The sequence below is a fragment of the Aspergillus chevalieri genome, chromosome 4, assembly GCF_016861735.1.
Source record: "Aspergillus chevalieri M1 DNA, chromosome 4, nearly complete sequence".
NCBI lineage: Eukaryota > Fungi > Ascomycota > Eurotiomycetes > Eurotiales > Aspergillaceae > Aspergillus > Aspergillus chevalieri.
Window position 1 is genome coordinate 3,370,206 of NC_057365.1, and position 25,263 is coordinate 3,395,468.

General features: G+C 48.5%; 4 protein-coding genes across 4 annotated transcripts; 3 read left to right on the forward strand and 1 right to left on the reverse strand.

Moving 5' to 3' along the window:
• Positions 1-274: 274 nt before the first annotated feature.
• Positions 275-733, forward strand: ACHE_41208S (crinkler effector domain-containing protein; the record flags this gene model as incomplete). The annotated part of the gene is made up of 1 exon (XM_043279492.1): positions 275-733. The coding sequence occupies one exon, from the start codon at positions 275-277 to the stop codon at positions 731-733; it is 459 nt and encodes a 152-aa protein (XP_043137166.1).
• Positions 734-845: 112 nt separating this feature from the next.
• On the forward strand, positions 846-2,224 carry ACHE_41209S (uncharacterized protein; the record flags this gene model as incomplete). The annotated part of the gene is made up of 3 exons (XM_043279493.1): positions 846-1,487; positions 1,594-1,898; positions 1,948-2,224. The coding sequence occupies 3 exons, from the start codon at positions 846-848 to the stop codon at positions 2,222-2,224; spliced, it is 1,224 nt and encodes a 407-aa protein (XP_043137167.1).
• Positions 2,225-16,626: 14,402 nt separating this feature from the next.
• On the forward strand, positions 16,627-21,577 carry GEA2 (Sec7 domain-containing protein; the record flags this gene model as incomplete). The annotated part of the gene is made up of 5 exons (XM_043279494.1): positions 16,627-20,154; positions 20,217-20,605; positions 20,677-20,783; positions 20,837-21,219; positions 21,275-21,577. The coding sequence occupies 5 exons, from the start codon at positions 16,627-16,629 to the stop codon at positions 21,575-21,577; spliced, it is 4,710 nt and encodes a 1,569-aa protein (XP_043137168.1).
• A 1,771-nt stretch (positions 21,578-23,348) lies between these two features.
• irs4 lies at positions 23,349-25,112 on the reverse strand (the record flags this gene model as incomplete). The annotated part of the gene is made up of 1 exon (XM_043279495.1): positions 23,349-25,112. One exon carries the CDS (start codon positions 25,110-25,112, stop codon positions 23,349-23,351), a length of 1,764 nt encoding a protein of 587 aa, XP_043137169.1.
• Positions 25,113-25,263: the final 151 nt, after the last annotated feature.

Below are 25,263 nucleotides of genomic sequence, written 5' to 3' on the forward strand. Positions count from 1 at the left end.
ACCATCTCTAATGATCATCTTGTTCTCATCTTACTACATCCTATCCCCTGCCAACTCCTTTCCCGATTGACTTGAAATAGTTCTGAATAGAAAACTAACACATGTTGCTTGCCTGTATGTGTAACAAGGCCGTCAGCAACCCCTCTTTGTACAGTATACTTTGTCAGGCAGGTGCATGTCTCGCCCTTATTAGGCAGGTGCAATCCTTGTTTTCGTCAGGCAGGTGCAATTCTTGTCCTCATCAGGCAGGTGCACTTCTAGTCCTTATCTTACAATGGCCGCTGCCATCACCAGCTGGGTGCTCAACCCAATCCAATCTTTGACAATGTCTCGACCACGTACTCGCAAATTATGGTGCGCTGTCCCTGGCAATCTTAGGCGGCCATTCTCTATAGAGTGTGTTGCAGACCAAGACGATATTGAGACACTCATGAAGAAGATACGGGACCATGCACCAGCACACGCCAAGAAAGATGCATCTGACTATGGCGATCTCATCCTCTACAGCCCTGTTGTGCAACTCAATTATGAAGAGGAGTTTGATGTGAAAAATGGTGAATTCCTACATCCACGCCGAATGATCACGTCCAACCCACTCTTCCCTGAAAGCAAGGATCCAAATGTGGATATTGTTGTTGTTGTGAGCGGAGGTGCCACTCCACAGAAACGGAAGTGCTTGGAATCACAAAATGGTGAGAATATCCCATTCTTAATGATATTTTCATGCTTATAGTTCACAATTACATGTTACAGCGAATATACCTCGGAAACTGACCATCACACAGCATCAGTTGATATGCCCTCGAGAACGTACAGTGTCAAAACTTGCAGCCATTTTGGATGACATGAACATAGTCCATGTGCGTGGAACTCCAGCCAGTGGGAAAACACGTCTCTCTGAACTTTTGAAAGACTACTATCGCAAAGAGGGAAGAAGAGCTTTCTTAATCAAAAGATGGGAAGGACTCAATTTTAAGAATCCTTGGGGCAGTCTTGTCGAGCTTGTTGAGAAATGGAATGATGAAGCACAGGAAGCTCCCACCGCAACTTCACAATCAGAGCAGGATCTCTCTTGGGTTTTGACATCAAACACTGTTATTATTGTGGATGAGGCACAGGCGACCTACAGTGATGATATGCTCTGGAACACAATCTTCAAAGAGAGACTAACCCCTAATGTTTACAAATTTCGACTATGTCTTTTCTGCTCTTACGGCAGTCCAGCAGCAGGCCCAGATCCAACATTCTTCACTCCAGTCAAGTTTTCTGACGAACAACGCATCTCATTGACGCCACAAAACCAGGAAGACTCACCACCTATTGGTCTATTTTATGACAAAGAAGAGTTCAGGGATGTCATTTCACGATTGCTTACATTTCATTATGAAGAGACATTCAATTTTGATGAGGGTGCCCTGGAGTATATATTTGCAGTAACAAATGGCCATCCAGGAGCGGTGACATCGATAGTTGATGTAATTTACGAGGTATGTGCTGAATTATCTCTTCAATTTTTTGTTAGTTGAATTAGTTGAACCTCATATTGGGGCATTTTGAGAGGCCATATTTGAGCAAAGAAGCTAACAGTTTCAGGCCTATTGCCATGACATCAAGCGTGGATGTATCAGGACCTTGACAGAAGATCATGTCATCTGGTTCCTGGAGGACACTGCCACAGTTTTTGACAAACTAAGAAGCAAGCCAGTTAATCGCTCTTTTCCAGATATATCAAGAGCTACAAATGGAATCTCAGTCATATTGAGCAAAATTACAGAAGGAAGTATTCCATTTGATATCAATGATGCAAGCATCAAGTTCTGTTACCAGAAAGGTTGGATTCACAGGGTAGCTCTGGATGGTGGTGATGTTGCAGTTCTGCCATCGCGCTTACATGAAAAGTAATTCTCCTCACATGCCCCTATTGTTATTCTGATCTGACCATCTTAGATATGTTGAATATTGGATTGGCAAAATGTCAATGCCCCTTCCTGCCAGATTTGACTCACTACCGAAATTATGCAAAGAAGTTCTGGGTGAATTCTCCATCACAATCCTGAGGCATTCAGCTGAGGGCAAAAAGATATCAACTGCATCACAACCCAGACCTGTGGAAGCCCAATATCAGGATGAATTTCACAGGGGATTTGTCCACCTAGCTGGGTTAGGCGTACCAATTGTTACAGACCTTATCGTATTAGTCTCACGTGACAATACGGGAAGATAAGGCAGAATCATTGGATATGGAAAACAGGGATTATGATGGCACAGTGCAGTTATATGTGGTGAAACGGGGTCTCTCGGATCGTAGCTCAGAGGGCAATCGGGAGTCGATTTATTCCGGACTAACGAGGTCTATATGGAGAGGACCAGCGGAAGGTAGAGCTATATTGTCTATCGAACGTGTATGCGCGTATGTAGCTGATTGAGTGCTTAATCTACAATATGTGTGCACACGTTGACTATAAGAATCTCCTGACCTCGCTACTCGGGCCAACTATTTATCCGATCGATCCTCATCACTCCCCTTCGTTCAATCGCCGCATATTCAAATCAATCAAAAACAATATCTGGCAATTTGATAAGCGGCAGTTGGACGCACGCTTCAACTTCTCATAGATGTTGAATTCTCTTTTCTCGCTTAATTAAGCGAGCCCCAGGTCTTCAACCAACCGTCCTTGACTAGCATGGTTGGTAACCTTCGTCAAGCCATCGGCAATCATCTTGTCGGTAGAGAGGTGCTCAAGGCAGATCTCCCCATTACCTATGTGGTCCCGGATGGCATGGTATCGTACGGCTATATGCTTCGTCTTTGGGTGATTGATTGGGTTGTCAGCAATCTTTATGGCGCCCTGGTTGTCCTCATAAATGGTAGTCGGAGCGTCACGATAAATGGATCCCTTTCCTATTGCATATAGGAAATGTCTAATCCAAACCGCTTGTTTGGCTGCCTCCGATACGGCCATATATTCAGCTTCCGTCGAGCTCTGTGCAGTAACCGATTGCTTTCTGCTCGACCAGGTGATTGGCGTGCCATTAATAAAGAAAATGAAACCAGTAGTCGACCGGTTCTTTGCTGAATTAGCGTACGCGGAATCAGCATATGCATATAACCCTTTTGGACTCCCCTTTGCACCAAACGTTAGGCCATAGCCCATGGTGCCTTTCACATATCGAAGCACATGCTTGGCCGCTGCCAAATGGACCTTCCTTGGCTCCGCGAGGTATTGAGACAGTTGATTGACTGCAAAAGCGATGTCCGGCCGTGTGGCTATCACCAAGAAAATCAACCGCCCAATTAGTCTCCGAAATAGCTTATGCTCAGCTCGTCCAAGCAGTGAGCTATCCGGCGCTTCCAATTTAATGCTCGGGCCAATGGGTGTGCTCACAGGCTTGCAATCAGCCATGCCAAATTCATCAAGAATTTGTTGTGCATAGGACTGCTGGTCCAGTTGAATAGACCTGTCTCTTCCCCATGTGAAGCGAATACCCAACAGCTTCTTGACCAATCCTGAATCAGTCATTGGATGGAACTCCTTGAGCTTCTGCTTCACCACGTCGATGTCATTGGCATCCTTGCCAAATATCACTATGTCATCCACGTACACAGCGATAATCAGGCCCCTACCATTGATGAACACACTGGGGTCTGCAGTAATCGGTTTAAAGCCTATCTTCTTCAGGAAATCACTAATCTTTCGATGCCATAGATTAGCAGACTGGCGGAGGCCATACAGCGACTTCTTCAGCTCCAAAACTAGGCCTCTCGTGCTAGTAACATCTGGATCAAAGTCCTGCAGTCCTTCCGGGATTTCCATACAATTAGGCTTGTCGAGGTCGGAACCAGCGAATGCATTATTAGCATCAAGCACATGTGCCAATAAGCCTAGCTGGGCTGCTATAGCCAACAAGATTCGTAGGCTATCTATTCGAAATACTGGTGCAAACGTCTCGTTGAAATCGTCATCTGATTGCTCATTTCCCCTGGCAACCAGCCTGGCTTTGAAGCGGTCAATTCGGCCATCCGGGCCTAGCTTCACATCGAACACCCATCTGGTTGATGAAATCGTGCCTTCGGCTTCCTTCCGGGGAATTAGCTCCCATGTGCCAAAGCTTATTAAAGTGCTCAACTCTTTGTGAATCGCTTCCTTCCATTTCGAGCCATATATTGGATCATTAACGGCTTCGCTATACGACTTCGGTATACGGATTCCAGCTTTCTCACGTGCAGCACATGCTTTCTCTGCAACCTCATATTCTCTATCAGTCTGCAATAGCTCTGCAGCTACTGCTAGCCTAGCAAAATGGGCCCGCATGCGCTGAGCTGGACGATCACTATTCCCAGTGTCCTCCCCTTCAGCTTTGCGCTTGCGGCCATACATTTGCTCTGTCTGGCGGCTCTCCATCATTCTCTCTGATGGTTGACGTACGCGAGCAGACCGCCGTTCCATTTCAAGCTCAGACCGGTGGCGTCCGTCTTCAGGAACCGGTTCAGGCCTAGGCATATCCTTTGGTGTTTCATCAGCCTGCTCTCGGGGTTCTTTCTCAAGCACTTCATTGTTTGTATGTTCCACAGGAGCTCTCTGCTCCACCTCCCCTTCAGGCTGAACTTCAGACAGTTTCAACGGCTTATCTGTTGTGCCCCCAGTTGATGAAGAGGAATTCCTTTCCTTCTCTCCATCCTCTTTATTCAGTCGCATATTCAGCAATTCTGGCATTGAATTGATCGTCGGCTTGTTGGTGTGGAAGGGCTCATTAACTGGCAATCCTGCTCCAGCAGGCTCTTCAGTAGGCCTCTTAGAAGTCATTCCAATGGATGCTTGAGCAGGCGCTTCGGTAGGTGGTCCAACAGGTAGAACAGTACTGGTCAGCAGGCTTTGTATGTCAACTTGACCAGCTGACAGTTCGCTCAAATAGCCATTTTCCCGCTCTCGAAACTCGGGGTTAGTGACCAGCTTCAGTTCACTACCACCTCTAGGCAATACTAAATACTGCTTGTTGCTCTTCCCATACATCAGGAATGTGCCCTCCATTGCTCTGCTTTCCAACTTGCTCTCTGGTTTATGATAAAAGAGCACTCGGCAACCCCAAGCACGAAGATGGGCCAAGTCAGGCCTATGCCCATGCCATAGCTCATATGGTGTTTTCTCATCTTTGTCAACTTTCTCATGGCCATCTTCTTTCCTCTTCACCAATAATGTCCGGTTTCTCAGGTAATTTGCCGTGACAGCAGCATACTTCCAATAACGCTTGCTAATACCAGAGTCAATCAACAAGGCGCGCGCTATATCCATAATAACACGGTTGTATCGTTCCGCCACACCATTCTGTGCTGGTGTTTCAGCCTCAATAAATTCCAGTTCAATGCCTTTCTCTTCTGCCCATGGTCTCAATGCCACAAACTCAGCAGCATTATCAGTACGGATGACCAATAGCACTTTCCCTGACTGCCTTTCAACCTGGCGCAGCCAACTATCCAGTGTGTGCATTACACTTTCAGCCCTTCGGTCCATCTTGATGAAGATCCATGAATATCGCGTGCAATCATCAATCAATGACAGGTAATACCTTTCCTGCCCTATTCCTTCGCGATTTGGACCCCAAAAATCCATGTACACTCGTTCAAGCGGCTTTCTAGCTCTAGGAATTGGCGCATGGCTTTGCTTCTTCACCTTCTTGGCCTTTGCACACACCTCACAGTTATCATGGAGCAACTGGTCTTGTTTCCCCAGTTTCAGCTCATCTAGCTCCATATATTCAACACAGGTGTTAAATCGGCTTCTTCCTGCATGACCAAGGCGTCGATGAATGAGCTCCTGTTTCATTCGCGTTTGCTCATCGGCAGATAGGGCCATTCGGGCGTATTGCTGTCTTTTCGCTGCTTTTGGGCCAATAAATAGTGCATTGACGTGCCTGACTGAATGCAAGTATGTGGTCCGTCCATCTCGTTTTCCTTGGGCTACCACTTTCCCATCCTTCTTGAGCACATACCCCTTTCTAGAGCCAATTGATTGAAAGCCAGCCATATGTAGAACCTCTAATGACAGTAGGTTCTCTGCTAGGCCTGGCACATACACCACCCTACCTAACCTGGCTGACATGCCGTTTGGCAGGTTGAATCGAACGATCCCTCGTCCCTTGATGGGCATCTCAGTACCACTAGCAATAATCAAATGACCTCGGCTAGTCTCATCAAGGTACTCAAAAATGCTTCGATTGCCAGAGCACATACTTGTAGCCCCACTGTCAAAGCACCATCTTGATGGATCCATTCTAACTCGGTGTGCTCCTTCTATGATGTATTTGGCCCACTCAATCTTATATTCAGTGATGGGGCTAGCTTGCACATCCTCTGTTGCACAAGCATCATGCTCTTCAGGGAATTGGGCTTCTTCACATGTGAAGCCATCTTGCACGTCACTATCTTCATCCACATGGCCATCTCCAACGCAGCTACCTGCATCTTCAGCAGTATATTCAACAGCACATTCAGCTGCATGCATAGCAGTTTCCTCACTTATGTCTGCCACCTCAATGGCACGAGTACCATACTCGCTCATGTATCCGCCATCATTGTCATCATCATTGTTGTTGCCAGCCATGCTACCTCCTTCCTTTGCAGACTTCCCTTTCTGCTTGGAGAATCGATTGGGCTTCTTGTTCCGGCCATCTCGGCCACCTTGGCGCTTGCTTTCATCAGCGCTAGCATCATGATCATCACTTTTGCTCAGACAATTCCTTGCTCGATGTCCAGTTTTCCCGCAAGCAAAGCACTTTGTGCCTTTCTTTTGAATCCTTGATGCCTTCTCAGTTGGTCCGCCTCGTAACTGGTCAAAATCTATTGCTCGTTTGAGCACATAGCTCTTGTTCAGGTTAACATCTGAGCTCATCACAGTCCCTTTGAGCATTGCATACTCTTCCCGCAGGCCACGGAGATACCAAATCACAACCAATTCATCAATATCGATCTTTTTGCTGCCGTTCATGTCAATTAATTCGCGTCCTAGTTGTTCGATTTCGCGGTAGGCGTCTTTGGCATTCACATTGGAACCTTGATACCAATTGGCCATCTTCATCAACTGCATGGCCTTCATCGCGTTTGATGATTTCAGGTATGCCTCTTTCAGGTAGTCCCATTTCGCGCCGGCATTTGGCAGGTCCTTGATCTCCAGGACAATGGTGGGAGTAAGGCCTTGTTGAATAATCATGTCCGCCTTCATATCTACCTTCGTCCATTTCAAATTGTCTTTCCGTATTTGGTTATATGTCTCCTTTCCTACTTCGTAGTAGTAATCAATCGCCTGCCATGCAAATTGGACCTTTAACTGACTCTCCATTGCATAGAACCAGTATCGAGCGTTTTCCTCGTTCAGCTTCTCGATATTGAAGGAGTAGATCTTTATGCCAGGATCCTCTAACGGCTCCTTTGATGGCATTTTGCTCTCACTGCTAGTCCCTACCATTATGACGTTCTCACAACCCAATAGGCTCCGCTGAGCAGATTACTGGCCAATAATCGTGTAGGGAACTAATCGAGGGTGAGGCCCGTAGTCGGAATCGTATCGATCGGTCTATAGAAGATGTTAAGCGACTATAGAACCCCCGGGGTGCCACACGCTGGTTAGGCGTCGATATATCCAAATATCTTGGGCAGGCCCGGGCTCATAACCAATGAAACGGGGTCTCTCGGATCGTAGCTCAGAGGGCAATCGGGAGTCGATTTATTCCGGACTAACGAGGTCTATATGGAGAGGACCAGCGGAAGGTAGAGCTATATTGTCTATCGAACGTGTATGCGCGTATGTAGCTGATTGAGTGCTTAATCTACAATATGTGTGCACACGTTGACTATAAGAATCTCCTGACCTCGCTACTCGGGCCAACTATTTATCCGATCGATCCTCATCATGTGGCACAGGATCACGTGAAGGAATCACGTGACTATTTGGTAGTAATGCGGGTAGTCAGGAAGGTAGTTCAGCACTACCATTGACACTACCAACCCTACTACCACTCACAGGATGGAAGGATATATAAGGACGCTCATTCATGTACTTAACTTAGTTCTTCGCGATCAATACAAGTCATTCAGCATTGGTTACCTTCTAGTTTCTGACTCGTCCGCACTTAACCAACAACCCAGTATACGTACTCGGTTGGCCTTGTTTCTCTATTCGTTACTTTTACCGTTTCTATTTGTTGATTATCTTACGGAGCCTGGAGGGGGCGATATACCCATCAACACATACGACATACCAAACCGGACCCGGAGGGGCATTGAGCATACGATTACTTGGAAGACACTTAGGGTAAGTGTCCAGTCTCGAAATACAACTAACTAGAACCCTAGGTACGACACGAGAGAAGCCAGGTTGTGACACCAATATCCAGTGAATGGTCAAGAACTAAGGACGGTCGAGTGGATTTCTATATCCCAGAAAAGAAATGGGCGATTGAATTATTGAGAGATCACAATAGAGTTGATGAACATATCTCTTGATTCAAGGAGGGTGGAAAATATCATCCCTGGCTAAAAGAGAATATGATCAAGGATTGGATCATAATCAACTGTGCGACTTCTTTGCCAACCAAAGGTGTGTTTTCAGTGTTCAATTCAGTATCCATTATTTATTCCACTAACAACTTGATAGATTTCTCTGAGCCTAGGCTGTGGCATGCTGTATTCATCAATGATTATTCTGAATTGCGGCTGTATAACCATCAGAAAGCTCTTATTATGTCTGTGCATCTACATATTTGAGGATCAGCAGAGATAATATGGCTATTGCACTGTTTACATGCATGTCTTTTATTGTGGTATCTCTGTTAGCTGTAACCAACTTCTCAACTTTCAAGCAATCAGATGAATTCACTTGGTTTCCTTTGTCTTACCCTGTGGCTTCTTCTCTCTCCTCTTCAGGGCTGATATTCTCGCCTTACGGCTACCTCGTTTAGATTGGGAATACTATCTCTTTTCATCTACTAGACCGAGGCCGTGAGAACCAGGGAAATACTATTAGAGGTTATAGACTCATATCTGGAAATGAACATCAAAGTTCTAAAAAAAATACTATTGACAAAGTGCTTATGCAGTCAACTTGTCACAGGCTGCGCCTGTAGAATAAATGATATGTTATTCGGAGAGATGATCGGAGGGGTTACCAGACTACCTACCCCGCACGGCGTACATTTGTATATAAAGCTGTCCGATCGGACATCCGTTCTCCTGTTCTTCAACGAAATCTTTTGTGTGATAGCTAGTCATTAGCACTACGGGCTTAGCCCTTAACATTAGATTTCGTTCCTTTCCTTTCCTATCGGCGGCTCAATCGTGCGATAGTGGGATCGACCGAGAATAGTATAATCACGCACGACGAGAACCACGACGATAACCACGACGATAACCACGACGATAACCACGACGATAACCACGACGATAACCACGACGATAACCACGACGACAAGAACTATTGCTCTACTATATACAACAGCAACTGGCTAGAACTCATGCCCACATATGAAGCCCCTACCATTAGCGATCACGAAGAATCCGCACTGAGCGCTGAACCGGAAACTACAGACTCACAGGAGACCCCAAGCACTATGAGCCAAAGCAATGATAGCAATAGTGTGCACCAGCGCCCCCGACAAATCCTACCGGATCCTGAGGTGTTTAAGGGAGATATTGCTTCCTATCAGAACTTCAAGCATCTCCTGAAAGCGAAGCTCCATGTTGACAGGAAGGCCCTGGGAGGTCCTTACGAATGCCTCTGGTATGCCTATGGACGATTGTCTGGCAATGCAGCTAGCCATATTCTTCCATGGATGATTGCCAACGCTGATTCGCCCACTATGGTAAACGACGATACAGTGACCAAACTCTTCGAACATCTTGATTTCAACTATATGGATAAGGAGCTCCAGAGGAAGGCTATGTACAACCTCAGCACATTGAAACAAGGCAACAAAACCATCAATGAACTGCTTGCAACCTTTGACCGTTATCTGATGGAGGCTGGCCAACAGAACCAGCCCGACAATATGAAGATTTTTTGGTTGGAAAACACCCTCAATGATGATATATTCAATCGGCTTGTTAACGCGCCTACCTGCAAAACATTTAGCGAATACTGTGTTCAACTCCAGGGTATCTATGATAGGCATCAGAAATACCAACAGCGCTCTGCAGAACACCGACGTCCCCCTAATCGACGGACAACTACACCCATGTTTCCTCCTCCAGCAACCTCCCCCACAGCTACTTCTACCCAAGGAGACCCCATGGACTGGGAGCCCACCATTTCTCGTGCCCGAAACCCCCAACGCAAGCGGGCTCGATGGGTCAGTGGCAAAGAGATTGAGCGCCGGAAGCAGGAGGGATGCTGTTTCCGATGCGGCTCTGCTGGTCATCAGATTAGCCAGTGCCCATTTCTCCCTGCACAACGTCCTACACCTAGGGTTGCTGAATTCACTGCAGAGGATGTCACAGATGCTGTCCTGGATGACACTCAAGCCACACCAGTGCCTGATGTACCTTCGGGAAAAGCCTAACTCCTGTGCAAAGTCGCCCACAGGAGTCAGAGCTAGATCGGTTACAGAGATATTGGCGTACCTTCAATCAAAACGTTCACTTCAATGGTCCCCCACTGCTAGTTAGCTCCTTAGTCAATGGAAAGAGCAATTGCAAAACATTAGCAGATTCTGGTTGTACAACATATGGTATCATATCTGAACGCTACGCCTCACGTCACCGATTACAGCGCATATCCATCTCCCCCTGGAGCATGCGAGGATTTGATGGTCCACGAGATGGTCTAATCACAGAAGTCGCCTATTTTTCTATGGACGTTGGTGGGAATAAACAACAGGAAATGTATGCATACATTGTTCCCCGCATTGATGGTGAAGACCTCATTCTTGGCCTACCTTGGCTTTACCACCAAGGAGTGTCCATTATTGCACACAGCCCCCTGGGTGTACCTGCTCTACGTCTGGCCAATGGTGATCACGTCCCCTCGCTGCAGCATGAACCAGACATGGAGATCCATCAGGTCAGCGCTCAATCATTCAGGGTCTGGATGGATCGCCGCAAGAAAAACCATAGTGTACAGATATTTACTGCCAGCATGCGGGATATTGAGAAGGCCATAGAGGTTAAACATCACTCTGACCCTAGAGAAAAGCTACCCAAGCAGTATCATGCCTGGTTAGAAGTGTTTGAACGGAAGAAGGCGGACACCTTGCCCCCACACCGTGGACCACAGGTGGATCACAAAATTGAGTTAGTAGGGAAGGATGAGAAGGGAAGCACACCTGAACCCCCCTGGGGTCCACTATACAACATGTCCCGGGGAGAGCTCCTTGTACTGCGGAAAACCCTGCGGGAACTCTTGGACAAGCAGTTCATACATGTTAGTGATTCCCCTGCAGCTGCACCAGTCCTATTTGTCAAGAAACCTGGGGGTGGCTTGCGATTTTGTTGTGACTATCGTGCCCTTAATGCAATCTCCAAGAAGGACCGATATCCACTACCCCTGATTAATGAGACTTTGGAGCGTATTGGAAAAGCTAGATGGTTTACCAAGCTGGATGTTATTGCCGCCTTCCATAAGATCCGCATTGCGAAGGGATATGAATGGTTAACTGCATTCCGCACACGTTTTGGCCTCTTTGAATGGCTAGTCACACCTTTCGGCCTCGCCAATGCACCAAGCACCTTCCAACGCTATGTGAACTGGACTCTACAGGAATTCCTTGATGAATTTGTGTCTGCATACCTAGATGACATCCTAGTTTTCTCCTCTGGATCCCTTCAGGACCACTGTGAAAAAGTCTCCAAAGTCCTGCAACGGCTCAAGGATGCTGGTCTTCAGCTTGATATTGACAAGTGCGAATTTGAAGTACAATCCACCAAGTACCTGGGCTTTATTATTGAGGCAGGCAAAGGCATCCGCATGGACCCTGCCAAATTATCAGCTATCAAGGATTGGGCAGCCCCAACCAGTGTACAGGGGGTGCGTTCCTTCCTAGGGTTCGCCAATTTTTATCGACGGTTCATACGAAACTTTGCAAATATCACAGCACCACTCACTTCACTCACCAAGAAGGAAGCAAAATTCACATGGAATTCAGACGCTGACAAGGCTTTCAACCAGCTCAAGGAGATGTTTACCACTGCACCTATCTTAACGCAATTTGATCCAGACCGCGCTACAGTGGTAGAGGCTGACTCCTCTGGCTGGGCTACTGGTGGTGTATTGTCCCAATATGATGACAATGGGGTACTGCGCCCATGTGCCTTCTTCTCAAAAAAGAACTCACCTGCAGAATGCAACTATGAGATCCATGACAAGGAGTTGCTAGCAATCATCAATTGTTTGAAGGAATGGGAATCAGAGCTCATTAGCACACCCAAGTTCATCATCATCACTGATCATAAGAATCTCCGCTATTTTATGAAGCTGCGACGCCTTAATGAACGACAGATGCGCTGGGCAGATATATTGAGCCGCTATGACTTCTACCTCCAGTACCGACCTGGGAAACTTGCCCTTACTCCTGACGCCCTATCTCGCCGAGATCAAGACATGCCCAATGACCCAGGTGATGAACGACTGCAGATGCGAGAGAAGCGCCTCTTGGACCCTAATGCATTTGTTGAGACCAGTGAATGCACCATATGCTGTGTGTCAGCTGTACAGGTCGACAAGTCCATTCAAATCCTACCAATCCATACTAGTAATGGAACTACAGAAAATGAAAACACCACCTCAGATCTTGAACAGCAATGGAGCCATGCAGAAGCTGAGGATACCACTATGCCCATACTTTGTGATGCCATCCGTGCAGGATTACCTCATTTCCCTCCTGAATTGGGAATCCGGGTCTCAATTGGCGAATGTGAATTAGACTCTGATGGTCGGATCCTCTTTCGCAAACGACGATGGGTTCCCAATAATGAACCTTTACGAACAAGATTAATGCAAGAAGCCCATGACTCCCCACTGTCTGGGCATCCAGGTAGCACTGCACTATATAGTCTACTTGCTCGACAACTTTTCTGGCCCAATATGAGTGCAGATGTGAAACGTTTTGTCAAGAATTGTGACCAATGTGGAGCTACCAACATATGGCGAGATCGACGACAAGGACTGCTGAAACCCTTACCTATCCCAGATCGCAAATGGCGTGAACTCTCCATGGATTTTATAGAAGGACTGCCAGAGTCAAATGGTTACAGTGCTATCCTGGTGATAGTAGACCGCCTCACAAAAGGGACTATCCTAATCCCTTGTGCAAGGACAGGAAGTGACTATATTGTACCAAAGTTCCTGCAGCATGTTGTGGCATACCATGGCCTCCCAGCTGCTATCACCTCTGATCGCGGCTCACAGTTTGTGGGTGAACTCTGGGAACGCATGTGTAGCCTCCTCAAGATCAATCGACGCCTATCCACTGCCTACCACCCCCAAACTGATGGGCAAACAGAGCGCATGAATGCAGTTGTTGAGAGCTATCTCCGTAACTTTTGCAACTTTGCACAGGACAACTGGTCAGAAATCCTACCTATGGCGCAGCTTGCAATTGCCAACCAGACTGCAGCTTCTACTGGGTTCAGCCCCTTTTTCCTTGACCATGGGTTCCACTTGGAGACACTTCAACTAGTTGAACCAGTCACTGAAGAACTCCAACAATCATCCAGTGGGTCTGCAGGTGCACGAATAGCTGACAAACTCAAGAATGCATTGGAGGTCGCTCAAAGTGAGTTAGCTGCAGCCCAGGAACGACAGGAACAATATGCCAACCGTTACTGAAACCTTGCACCACACTACAAGCCTGGTGATAAAGTTTGGCTCGCCCTGCATAATATCCGAACAAGCCGTCCCAGCAAGAAGCTTGATGTGCGCCAGGCCAAATATACCATCCTAGCACAGATTAGCCCGTATGCCTACCGACTGAACACACCAGAGGGTATCCACCCTGTCTTCCATGTTGACCTCCTCCGGCCAGCAGCAAACAACCCCTTTCCCAGTCAGCGCAATGACGACTATCAGCCCCCAGCTGTGCTTGTTGACGGCGAGGAAGAATACCAGGTGGAGCGTATACTGGACTACCGACAGATCCGCCGTGGACGGGGATTTCAGCGACAATACCTAGTGAAATGGACCGGTTATCTACATCCTGAATGGACTGCTGCGCACAACATGGAGAATACCGCCGCACTGGATGAATGGGAGCAACGCCACGGAAGCCAGAGCCCTGTGAGGGATGGGGATGATTCTTAGGAGGGGGGTGTTGTCACAGGCTGCGCCTGTAGAATAAATGATATGTTATTCGGAGAGATGATCGGAGGGGTTACCAGACTACCTACCCCGCACGGCGTACATTTGTATATAAAGCTGTCCGATCGGACATCCGTTCTCCTGTTCTTCAACGAAATCTTTTGTGTGATAGCTAGTCATTAGCACTACGGGCTTAGCCCTTAACACAACTGACTCAACTTCAATAGACTAAGCCTTTGGAAATAAAACTAGACATTATAAAATAGTAGGTATACCTCCATGTTTCCGAAACTAAGCCCTGATTTGAGGGTTGGTCGTGGGAGCTTTCAATCTCCTGTGGATCTCAGCCTAGCTCACAGGATCATCGGTTATGTCCCTGGGAGCTTTGAACAAGCTCCGTGGACCCAGATCGATCCCAGAAGCGGACTGGGACTTCACCGAACTTAACTAGACAATCGATTGTCAGATTGACGATGGCAGCGCTGAGTGGCCGTAGAACATTGCACCCCTCTATAGAAGGACCCACGCTAGTCGCGCGAGCGCCAAGAGTTCGCGCCATCTCACACCTTTTAGAGGCACCCACCTAACTACTATCCATACATGAGCCACACGCCGGCCGGTTAGTAGTTGGGTGGGTGACCACCAGCGAATCCCGGCTGTTGTATGTTTCTTTTTTTTTTTTTTCCTTTGATCCAAGGGACCAAGGATAGTATCTATCTGAGTGCTGTAGGATAACGTTTTGAAGAGCGTCTGTAATCTCTTCTATTCATTGGGTTAGCTACCCAACTACCTGCAGACCGAGGGATACTTACCACTGCTGTTAAATCCCTTGGCCCCAGCGTATCGGAGAAGGTATGGCCGGGTGATCTGATCAAAACCTGTGATCTCGCCGCCTCGACGCATCCACGACCGCACCGCGGATGCCGTCAATCTCTTCTCCAAGGCGATTTGATATCCCGTAGCTTCCCGTTCCACCTAGCAGAACACAAATTTATCCAGTATTTCATCCTTGAGCTTCGGCTCCTGCTGTCCCTTGTAGTCCAGTACGCCAAGGCTGTAGAGTTTCTCCGGGCAATCCAGCACTGGTCCAGCTGTAGAGATCTTCTTGAAACCCTGTATGTGAAAGAGCATACTCAGCAAGCATACATGCGGACTGAGGGCCAGAGTTGGGTCGAAGATGATTTCTGGAATTTAAATTCATTCCTATCCAACTCGTTCAGCCGACCGGCTCCCAAGGAGCTACAGGAATCAAGAATACCTACGCAGCCTTCTTTCCTAGCAATCTCTTCGTAAAGTCTGGCTTCAAGAAGATGAATAGCCTAGGGCGTCCGCCTTCCGGATCTCGGATCAGGGTCAGCGTCACAACATTAACTTAGAATTTTTATGAATTTATATAGCCTATAATACGGTGCTATGTCTAATACAGCTATATTTAAAGGCCTTCCTATGTAATCCACAGAAATCAAGCATATTGAGAAACCCTCAGCTTGGTGCCTGCATATTTGCCATGGGATATGTTCATTTTTCAGCTTCTAGGCCTTGCCATTATGTTTTTGTCGAGAATTTGAGGTTCTAAAATGTGCCATTTTATATACAATACACAGGTGGCCGGTTCGGGGGTGTGGCCGGCTCGGCGGAGAGTTACTTTAGTTCTGCTTTGTCATTAGAAGATGAGAGGTAACTACACCAGGAAGAGGATAGCGAGGACACAACGATTGGCTACCGGCCAGTTCACAGCTGGTGGGAGAGCAGTAAAGCGGAAAGAGCATGCCTTCAACCTATCTTGAAACCTGCGTCGAGTATATATTGAAACCTCGTACGGGCTAGTCTGCATTGCCGTCTCCAGTCGCCTGATATCTCCTGATAGACCATGCTGGCGGTCTTGCACTGCTTGAACATAAAAGTGAAAAATCTCGACATCCGTAGGCAATCACATACAGCGCATGAAGCACATGGTAAAACGATAATTGCTACGATGTGCGCTTGTCTGTATGGTCCTTGTGAACCAGCGAGGAAATGGGGTTTTCTAGGACGAGTATGCGGATCACACGCGAGGTATCCCATCCGTATTTGACTGCCTTCATTCTGCAACCTACCCTGTGGGAGTCTCGTCTAGACGAACATGAGAATTGTACGTATCAGACTTTGTTGAAACAAACCATACTCCACACTTCAGTGATAGCCAAGGCGGTGGAGAGATCCCCGCTAGTCCGTATCAGGAAATCACCCAAAGACCAGCTGTTCCCCGAAAGAGCCTCACTTCGCTCATTCTCTCGAGTCGTGGACCTCCCTTCCACTCACTCTCTTTTAATTCTCATAATCTACACTCCTTATTTCTGCCACCGCTATGGCAGCGCGTCCCCTCCCCATTGCGGTCGATCCAGTGGCCCTTGTGACAACAGAATGTATCACAGTCACTTCTGCTATGCGCAAACATGCCCGCTGGGCTCACTCCTCCGTCTCCGCTATCCTGGGCGGGTCATCCGCCGTCTCCAGAGTCTATGATCGTGATACCCAACAGAATACCTCCTCCCCCCCGAGTCCTCGAGGCAGTGCGGCATCGACTCCCCGATTGAGGGCGACCCTGGACGAAGACCATGCCTTGGCCAATCGATGGGGTCTGCGGGGGAAGAAAGGAAAGAGCATGCAGGACAATCCCTTAATATCAGCGTTTACTCGTCTACGCAGTGATCTTAAAGGATGTAGAGATATTCGCACCTTCGATACCCCGGCGTTGCTGCATCCGTTCTTGCAGGTCATCCGCTCCTCCTCGACCTCCGCTCCCATTACCTCGCTTGCGTTGATCGCTATCACTAAATTCTTCTCCTACGATATCGTTAATCGGAACTCCCCCCGAATTTCAATGGCCATGCAGCTTTTGTCCGCCGCCACGACACATTGTCGATTTGAAGCCACTGACTCCTCCGCCGACGAAATTGTGTTGTTGCGCATCCTGAAGCTAATGGAGGGCATGCTGTCGCGGCCCGAGGGTGAGCTACTGGGAGATGAGAGCGTTTGCGAGATGATGGAAACCGGCCTGAGCATGTGTTGTCAGGTCCGTCTGTCCGAAGTCTTGCGGCGGTCCGCGGAGATGGCCATGGTCAACATGTGCCAGGTTATATTCATGCGTCTCTCTCATTTGGAAGTGCCTCCACCGTCAGACCCGAATGATCCCTCCCGGCAGGACTCTACGGGGGAAGACAATGCGCCCAACCTCAGAATGGACCCCTCCGTTGATGGAAATACGGTCACTTCACAACATCCGTCCGCCATGGGGTCCGATACAGCTACCCCGGAACGCGAACGAGTTAGTGGAGATGAAGGAATCCAAGACCAGGCTGCCAGTGGAAATGCTGTTGCTGCTCCGCCGAACCCACATGATGGCGAACAAGCTGAAGTCATGCCTTATTCGCTACCTTCAATCAAGGAATTGTTTCGTGTTCTAATCGACCTCTTAGACCCCCACAACCGACAGCATACGGATTCAATGCGAGTGATGGCGTTGAGGATCATCGACGTTGCCCTCGAGGTGGCTGGTCCATCTATCGCCCAGCATCCCAGTCTGGCCGCATTGGCCAAAGATGACCTTTGCCGGCACCTCTTCCAGCTAGTCCGCTCAGAAAATATGGCAATTCTTACCGAGTCTTTGAGAGTCGCTGGCACTCTGCTGTTGACCTGCCGCTCGGTACTTAAGCTTCAGCAAGAACTGTACCTTTCGTATTTGGTGGCTTGTCTTCATCCTCGGGTCGACATTCCCAGAGAACCAGCTATCGATCCAGCGCTTTACGATGGCGTTCCCCAAGCGCCGAAATTGGTCAAACCCGCGCCTTCTCAGACTAGCAGTGGGCGATCAACGCCGGTTCCTGTGAAGGACCGTCAGAAACTCGGACTTGAAGGAGGCTCACGAAGGCCGGAAACTCGCGAAGCAATGGTAGAGAGCATTGGCGTCTTGGCTCGCATCCCAACCTTTATGCCGGAATTGTTCGTCAATTATGATTGTGACCCGGACCGAGCGGATTTGTGCGAAGATATGATCGGCCTTCTCTCCCGAAATGCATTTCCGGACTCGGCGACTTGGAGCACAACCAATGTTCCGCCTCTCTGCTTGGATGCGCTTCTTAGTTACGTGCAATTCATTCATGACCGATTAGATGACGAGCCGGAACTTGAGAACTTTCCGTCTCTAGATAGACTACGAAGCCAGCGTCGAACAAAGAAGATCATTGTCCAAGGCACACAGAAATTCAACGAAGACCCCAAGGCCGGAATTGCCCACCTCACTGCACAAGGAATCATCGAGAATCCTGACGACCCTACCCAGGTCGCGCGCTTTTTGAAGGGAACAAGCAGGGTGTCGAAAAAGATCCTGGGTGAATACATATCGAAGCGGTCCAATGAACCTCTCCTGGATGCGTTCGTTGACCTCTTTGATTTCGCGGGCAAGAATGTTGTTGAGGCTCTGCGCGACCTTCTGGGTGCTTTCCGTCTGCCCGGAGAGTCTCCATTGATTGAAAGGATTGTGACCACCTTCTCGGATAAGTATATGCAGAAAGCCCAGCCCGAAGGTATTGTCGACAAGGATTCTCTGTTCATTCTGACCTACGGTATTATCATGCTGAATACTGAGCTGTACAACCCAAATATCAAGTCGCAGAACCGCATGTCTTGCGAAAGCTTCTCCCGAAACCTGCGCGGAGTAAACGCAGGAGGCGACTTTGCACCAGAATTCCTTCAGGATATCTATGACTCCATCAAACATAACGAGATTATCTTGCCCGATGAGCACGACAACAAGCATGCGTTTGACTATGCTTGGAAGGAGCTATTGCTCAAGTCCTCAGCGGCGGAAGACTTGGTGGTTGGCGAAACCAACCTCTACGATGCGGAAATGTTCGAGGCCACCTGGAAGCCGGTTGTTGCAACTCTTTCGTATGTTTTCATGTCCGCTTCGGATGATGCAGTCTACTCCAGGGTCGTCATGGGATTCGACCAATGTGCGCAGATTGCGGCCAGATATGGTTTGACTGAGGCGTTTGATCGGATCATTTTCTGCTTGGCTTCCATCAGCACGCTCTCCACGGATAATCCTCCCAGTACTGCTCTGAACACTGAGGTACAAGTCGGCGAGAAGAGCGTCATGGTCAGTGAGCTGGCAGTCAAGCTTGGGAGGGATTTTAGAGCACAATTGGCTGCTGTGGTTCTCTTCCGTGTCCTACGCGGCAATGAATCCGTGCCCCGAAACAGCTGGAAATATGTTGTTCGAATTCTCAGCAACCTGTTCATCAACTCCCTTATCCCGCCCTTTGAAAATGCCGAACTCAACATTTCCCGAATCCCTCTGCAACCCCCTTCACAGATCGTGGACCGTGCAAACCGTCCAAACGAGACCGGCCTGTTATCGGCTTTCACGTCTTATCTCTCGAGCTACGCAGCAGATGACCCTCCAGAACCATCAGACGAAGAGCTCGATAACACGCTATGCACAGTCGACTGCGTGACTGCGTGCGCTCTCAACGATGTTCTGGCCAACATCAGGTCTCTCCCCGTGCCATCTGTGGCGTCATTAGTGGAATCCCTGGTTGCTCTCTTGCCTGAAGAATCTACGCCGGCAGTTATTGTCGTGAAGCACGAACGACCTGCATCGCGAATGGCAAACGGCAAAGTCGACCCTAACCAACCCAACTACGATCCCGCAATGATCTATCTTTTGGAATTGGCAACCATACTCACGCTTCGCGACGAAGAAACGATGGGAACGGCCGGGGAGTCGCTGGCGACCTCCTTGCAGGCTTTCATTCGTGATGCCAGGAACGTCCACCCACTTGCCTTGTCGCGAATCATCACCTATCTGCTCAACCTGCTGCGCCTTGGTCATGTATGGGCTGTCCTTTGTTTTGATCATTGTTGAAGAAATCAATGTAGCTGACTATCTTTCAGGAACAACCGTTCATGCGAGTACCCGTCATTCTTCACGGAATCTCCAGTTTCGACCAGGATATCCTTGAGAGTGTCGCGGTTCCAATAGTAAATGCCCTTTCGCAATGCGTCACTGATGCAGGCCTCTTGAGAAACCAGATAACCGTTTCTCCTGACTTCTGGTCGGTTTTGCAGCGGTTGCATCAGCACGCAGAAGCTGCGCCATTGGTTTACGAGCTTCTTCAGACTATCATCGAATCCACGCCTCCGACTGTCAGCGCGGACAATTATGAGTCCGCCGTTAATCTTGCGAATGAATTCATCTCTGCTGGTAGTGTTGGTGCATTCGAGGAACGGCAGAGAGACGCAGTTTCTCGACGGGCAAAGGGTGTTAAGCAGCCAAAGCAAAGGTATGCTTTCATTCTTTTTTTTTTTTTTCGTTGAATATCTTCTTTGCCGTCAGAGCTGACAAAATCAATAGTGAAAACCAGGTTGTTGCTCGGGGTGTCAAGGCCATTGGTTTGATTTACCACCTAACCAGACGTGCTCCCGCACTCATCTCGCAGTCACACCTGGAAAAGTCCGAGGGTAGGTACAGAAACATCCTCCCTGCGTGGAGCTAGTTACTGACTTCTGAATAGCTTGGTCTGCGTATTGGACTCCCATCTTCCAATCCTTGACCTCCCAGTGCATCAACCCTTGCAGGGACATCCGACACCACGCCATCTCCACACTCCAGCGCACCCTTCTCTCCGTCGAGTTGATTTCGGGTGATGACAAAGACTGGACTTCTATCTTCGACCAAGTTCTCTTCCCGCTTGTTCTACGATTGCTGAAGCCCGAGACCTACCATTCAGATCCGCTTGGAATGAGCGAGACTCGCGTACAAGCGGCAACTTTGATTTGCAAGATCTTTCTCCGCTATCTTGATCAACTCCCGAATCAGGATGCCATGTTGGATCTATGGCTGAAGATCTTGGATATCCTTGACCGGATGATGAACAGCGGCCAAGGTGATAGTCTGGTATGTTCTTTCCCTTTCCCCCTTTCCTACATTTCAATCCCTGACAGTTTTGCAGGAGGAAGCCATTCCCGAAAGTCTCAAGAACATCCTCTTGGTCATGGCTGATGGAGGCCACTTGGTCCCGCCATCCCAAGACGCAAGCAAGGAGCAGATCTGGGTTGAGACGAAAAAGCGCCTGGAGCGATTCCTCCCCGCTCTCTTCGCGGAAATCTTCCCCGATGCTAACCAGGAGAAATCCGCACCCGTTTCTGGTGTTTCCTCGCCTGTTCCTCCCTCATCGTCGGCGGGTGAGAAGGCTAATGACGAAGATACTGGCGCTGCTGGTGCTGGTGCTGGTGGTGATGAAAAGAGCGATTAGACTCCCATATTCTTGTTTCTCTTCTTTTCTTCCTCTTTATACCTTCTACATTATCATTCACGTGCGGGGAATGGTCTGTTTCAGTTATTATGTTTGGCACTCGGCTGTTTGGCATTAGCGTGGGTGGTTTCTGAGATGCATATGCATACGTGTAAATATATAATCTCATCAATTGAACAAGAATGGGACGTATTCTGTACAGCAAGACTTCAAGGCGCCAAATATTTGTAGCTCTTATATGGAATAATGAATAGGTTTAGGGAATCTTTAGGCTGTCCGTCGATTCGTTGAGCTTCATCCCTCGCTGTTAACCCTAATCTAGGTCGTAAGTACAGCCGTCTCGCTCAATCACGAGAAGTTATACGAATGAAAAAAAGGGGAACGTATGATGAAATCGAGCCCTAATATATCGTCCGTCGTGCTGCTGGCCATTGACATGCATGACTGGAAGGTCCCAGACTTCACGCGAGATGAAAGTCTACTGTTGGTATCATTTGCATGAAGGGAACGGCTTAACAGATGCTGGTGATGGAGAGAGAAGCTTAGCAAACAAGAATACGTTGCTTTATCTCATATTGTCAACCTGAATCTCGCAGTGTCTCGCAATATAGTAACCTGAATAGAGGAGAAGCGCTATCTATTCGATAAAAGAAGCAATATGAACGCATATATTCCATAATAGGTCATGAAAAACAAGCGAAGAATGATGTCAACATCAATCATGCTTGAACTTCCCATTATCATAGTAGGCCAGCCCACCACCAGCCATGTTCACAAACTTCTTAGCAGCGACACCCTTCAACAGCGCCATCAACGAGTCTGTTAAGGGATTGTAAGCACCAAAGAGATTGGACACACACTTAGTCAGTGGCACATTCCGGATTGTGTGCTCTTCTTCCAAGGCGTAACCTGTCGTGTCGGATTTCTTTTTCTTTTTTTTTCCCCTGACCCTCCGTTGCTGTTTCTGTCACCTTCCACCGTGTCAGAACTGTAGCTCCTGTAAAAGGGAGACGCGACCGTCGATGTTGGTACATGTAATTTTAATATTGCCATTGGGAAGTCTTACGACAGCTATTGTTTTATTTGGTCTTGATTCACTGGGATTTATCGTTGAATGAGACCATATAGTTCGGATTAGAAGTCATTGGTTGTGGAGAACTTCGAGAACGGTCTCTTTAGCTATGTTCCGGGGAAGGAGCAGGTGTTTTTCGCTCATCTTTTGGAAAGCATTTGGGGATATAGTCTACTTGAGATATTAGATAAATCACAAATGAGAAATGGTCAGAGTGACGATGGTTGTATAGAAACACGTGATTGAAGTGTCTGAGCCATACTATTGAGATTGCCCAATTCTCTTTCTTGCTTTCGTTCTCTTCTCTTTTAATCCCCTTCTTCCCTTTCATCATTCCCAGCTGTTGACCCCAAGCAAGGATGTCATAAAGTCAATATGTCCTGACAGGAAATGGTTGTAACTGGAGAAGAAAATAGAGGGACTACCCGATTTATGCTTCGCACCGGGGCGATATGACTTCGGAAGTATAGTTCTGACATGGAGATTACTTATTATCACACGTTCTGTATGTTCCTCAATTGATTGTTTGTATCCAAAGCAGTATTATAACAAAGAAGATTATCTAGATACAGCAACTCGTCGTATATGTTGGTGGTATATGCAAATATTAATACAGTATCATACAAGCAAATCCAATCAGAATCCAAAAGACTCCGGATCATAGTAACGCCAGCCCTACTCCAAGCTTACATGTCCAAATTATATCAACGAAGGCGGCTTTACCCCCGAAAGCCGCCGAACACTATCCCAAACACTATCCGGCACCCTGAAGGGCAACTTATGCCCCTTGAGCGACTGATCAATTAACCACATTCCCACCACAAACTCCTCTCTGTCCAAAAGGCCGTTCTTCTGCCTATCAACCAGGTTCCAGATCTGCGATAGCACGTTTTCATGCAGACGGCTGCGCGACCAGATATCGCGCACGACCAGGTTTAATACCATGTCTGACGTATTGGGTGGGTACTTTGTTCGGACCTGTTGGTAGTATGCGACAGCATTGGGACCGAGGGCTTTTGCTCGGGAAGGGAGCGGGGGCACGGGGATTAGGTGCCCCTTGTTAGCGGCCCAGACGCCTTCGTAGCGCTTGCGCTCTTGTTCGCCCACGGCGCTTTGCCAGCGTTTGCGGTCTCCTTCGTGGTGCTTGTGGGGGTGTCTGATTAAGTGGTGGTGGTTGTGCTCTGGGGGTTCTGGTTTGGGAGGATCGCGGAGTGTTTGGCGCATGCCCTTGGGAGGGCTCGGGAGTCGTGGGTGGGAGCGATTGGCATCGTTAGAGTTACTACGGAAGTGGCCCAGGCTGTTTAGGATGGAGCGAGAACGGGATCTTCTTCGGGGTTTGGGCGGGGGCGGGGGTATCTTTTTCGACGGGGGTGCGTGGGATGATGCGATGGACGAGGCGACAATGGCGTCGGATAGTGATTCTGTGTCCATGCCGCTTGATTTGTCGAGGGTGCTGGTGCTGCTGTTTTTATGCGAGGCGGTCGATAGGGATGCCATGCTGGGTGTAGGGATTGATTTGGAGGGTTCGGGGTCTTGCATTATGACTCCCTGACTTCTGGGAAGGCCCCGAGACACGGGGGACCCATTTGGTCGAGGTCGAGGTGGTAGAGCAGGTCTTCTCTCATCGGAAAAGGGCGAAAGGGGTCCTGAACTCAGACTGGTACGGGAACCGTTCGTTGGTTTGTGATTGACATCATTGTTCTGCGGTGCTGTGGGAAAGGTGCTTGATCTTGGAGGGAGCGGCGGTTGAAATAGCTTCTGCGAGCTAGGTGTAGGGGACGGAGAATGGGTGGACCTTGTTGCAGCAATGCGGGCAATGCTGGAAGTAGAGGAAGTCGGGGACATGACCGGCTTTCGCGGAATGGCCGGCGGCTTTCGAGGCAACGGGGGCGGTTCTCGATCCTCTCGTAATAGGTTTTGAAGGGCCGGGCTGGACGCAGTTGGATTTCGCATTGGCTTTGGGGCAGCCAAGACTGGTTCCTGTCTGCTCTGCGCATGCATGATGCCTCCGGTAGGTTTCTTCTCGTTCCGTACGGGTGACCGTTCCGCTGCCAATCGGGCGGCGACGAGTTGTGGCGTTCGTGATCGGACCGGGAGTTTGACGTTCTCCAGTGTATTTTCATTATTCTGACTCAATGGACTCGATGCGCGCGAATGGGCCGCGAACCTCCCGATCTTGTCCCTGACAGAACCCGCTTCCGGTGGTGGAAGGGAGTCGGTATCGGAAGGGGACAGTGATCGGGTCGGAGCATCATGATGATGCGGGCGTGGTGGTTGGATATCTGGAAAGACGGCGGTTCCCATGGTTTGAATTCTGTTCTTGACGCCTTGCGATGCAGTATCTTTGGAAGGAGTGTTGGTGAATGCGAGTGTCGCTCCTTGAAGCGCCGCTAGGTTGATACCGTCAGGGACATGGTGCGTCTGGTTGCTGCGGACCGAAGCAGAGGAATGCGGCCTCGCCATACATGGAGAGTGAGAGAAGTTTGGGGCAAGACGACACTGCCCAAAGGTGAATTGGATTAGTTATAAATTATAAATATAAGTCGTTTTGTGAATGAAAAAGACCCGATGGACGTTCTCATAAAGACGAGGCTGGGAGCGGTGATGCTGACTC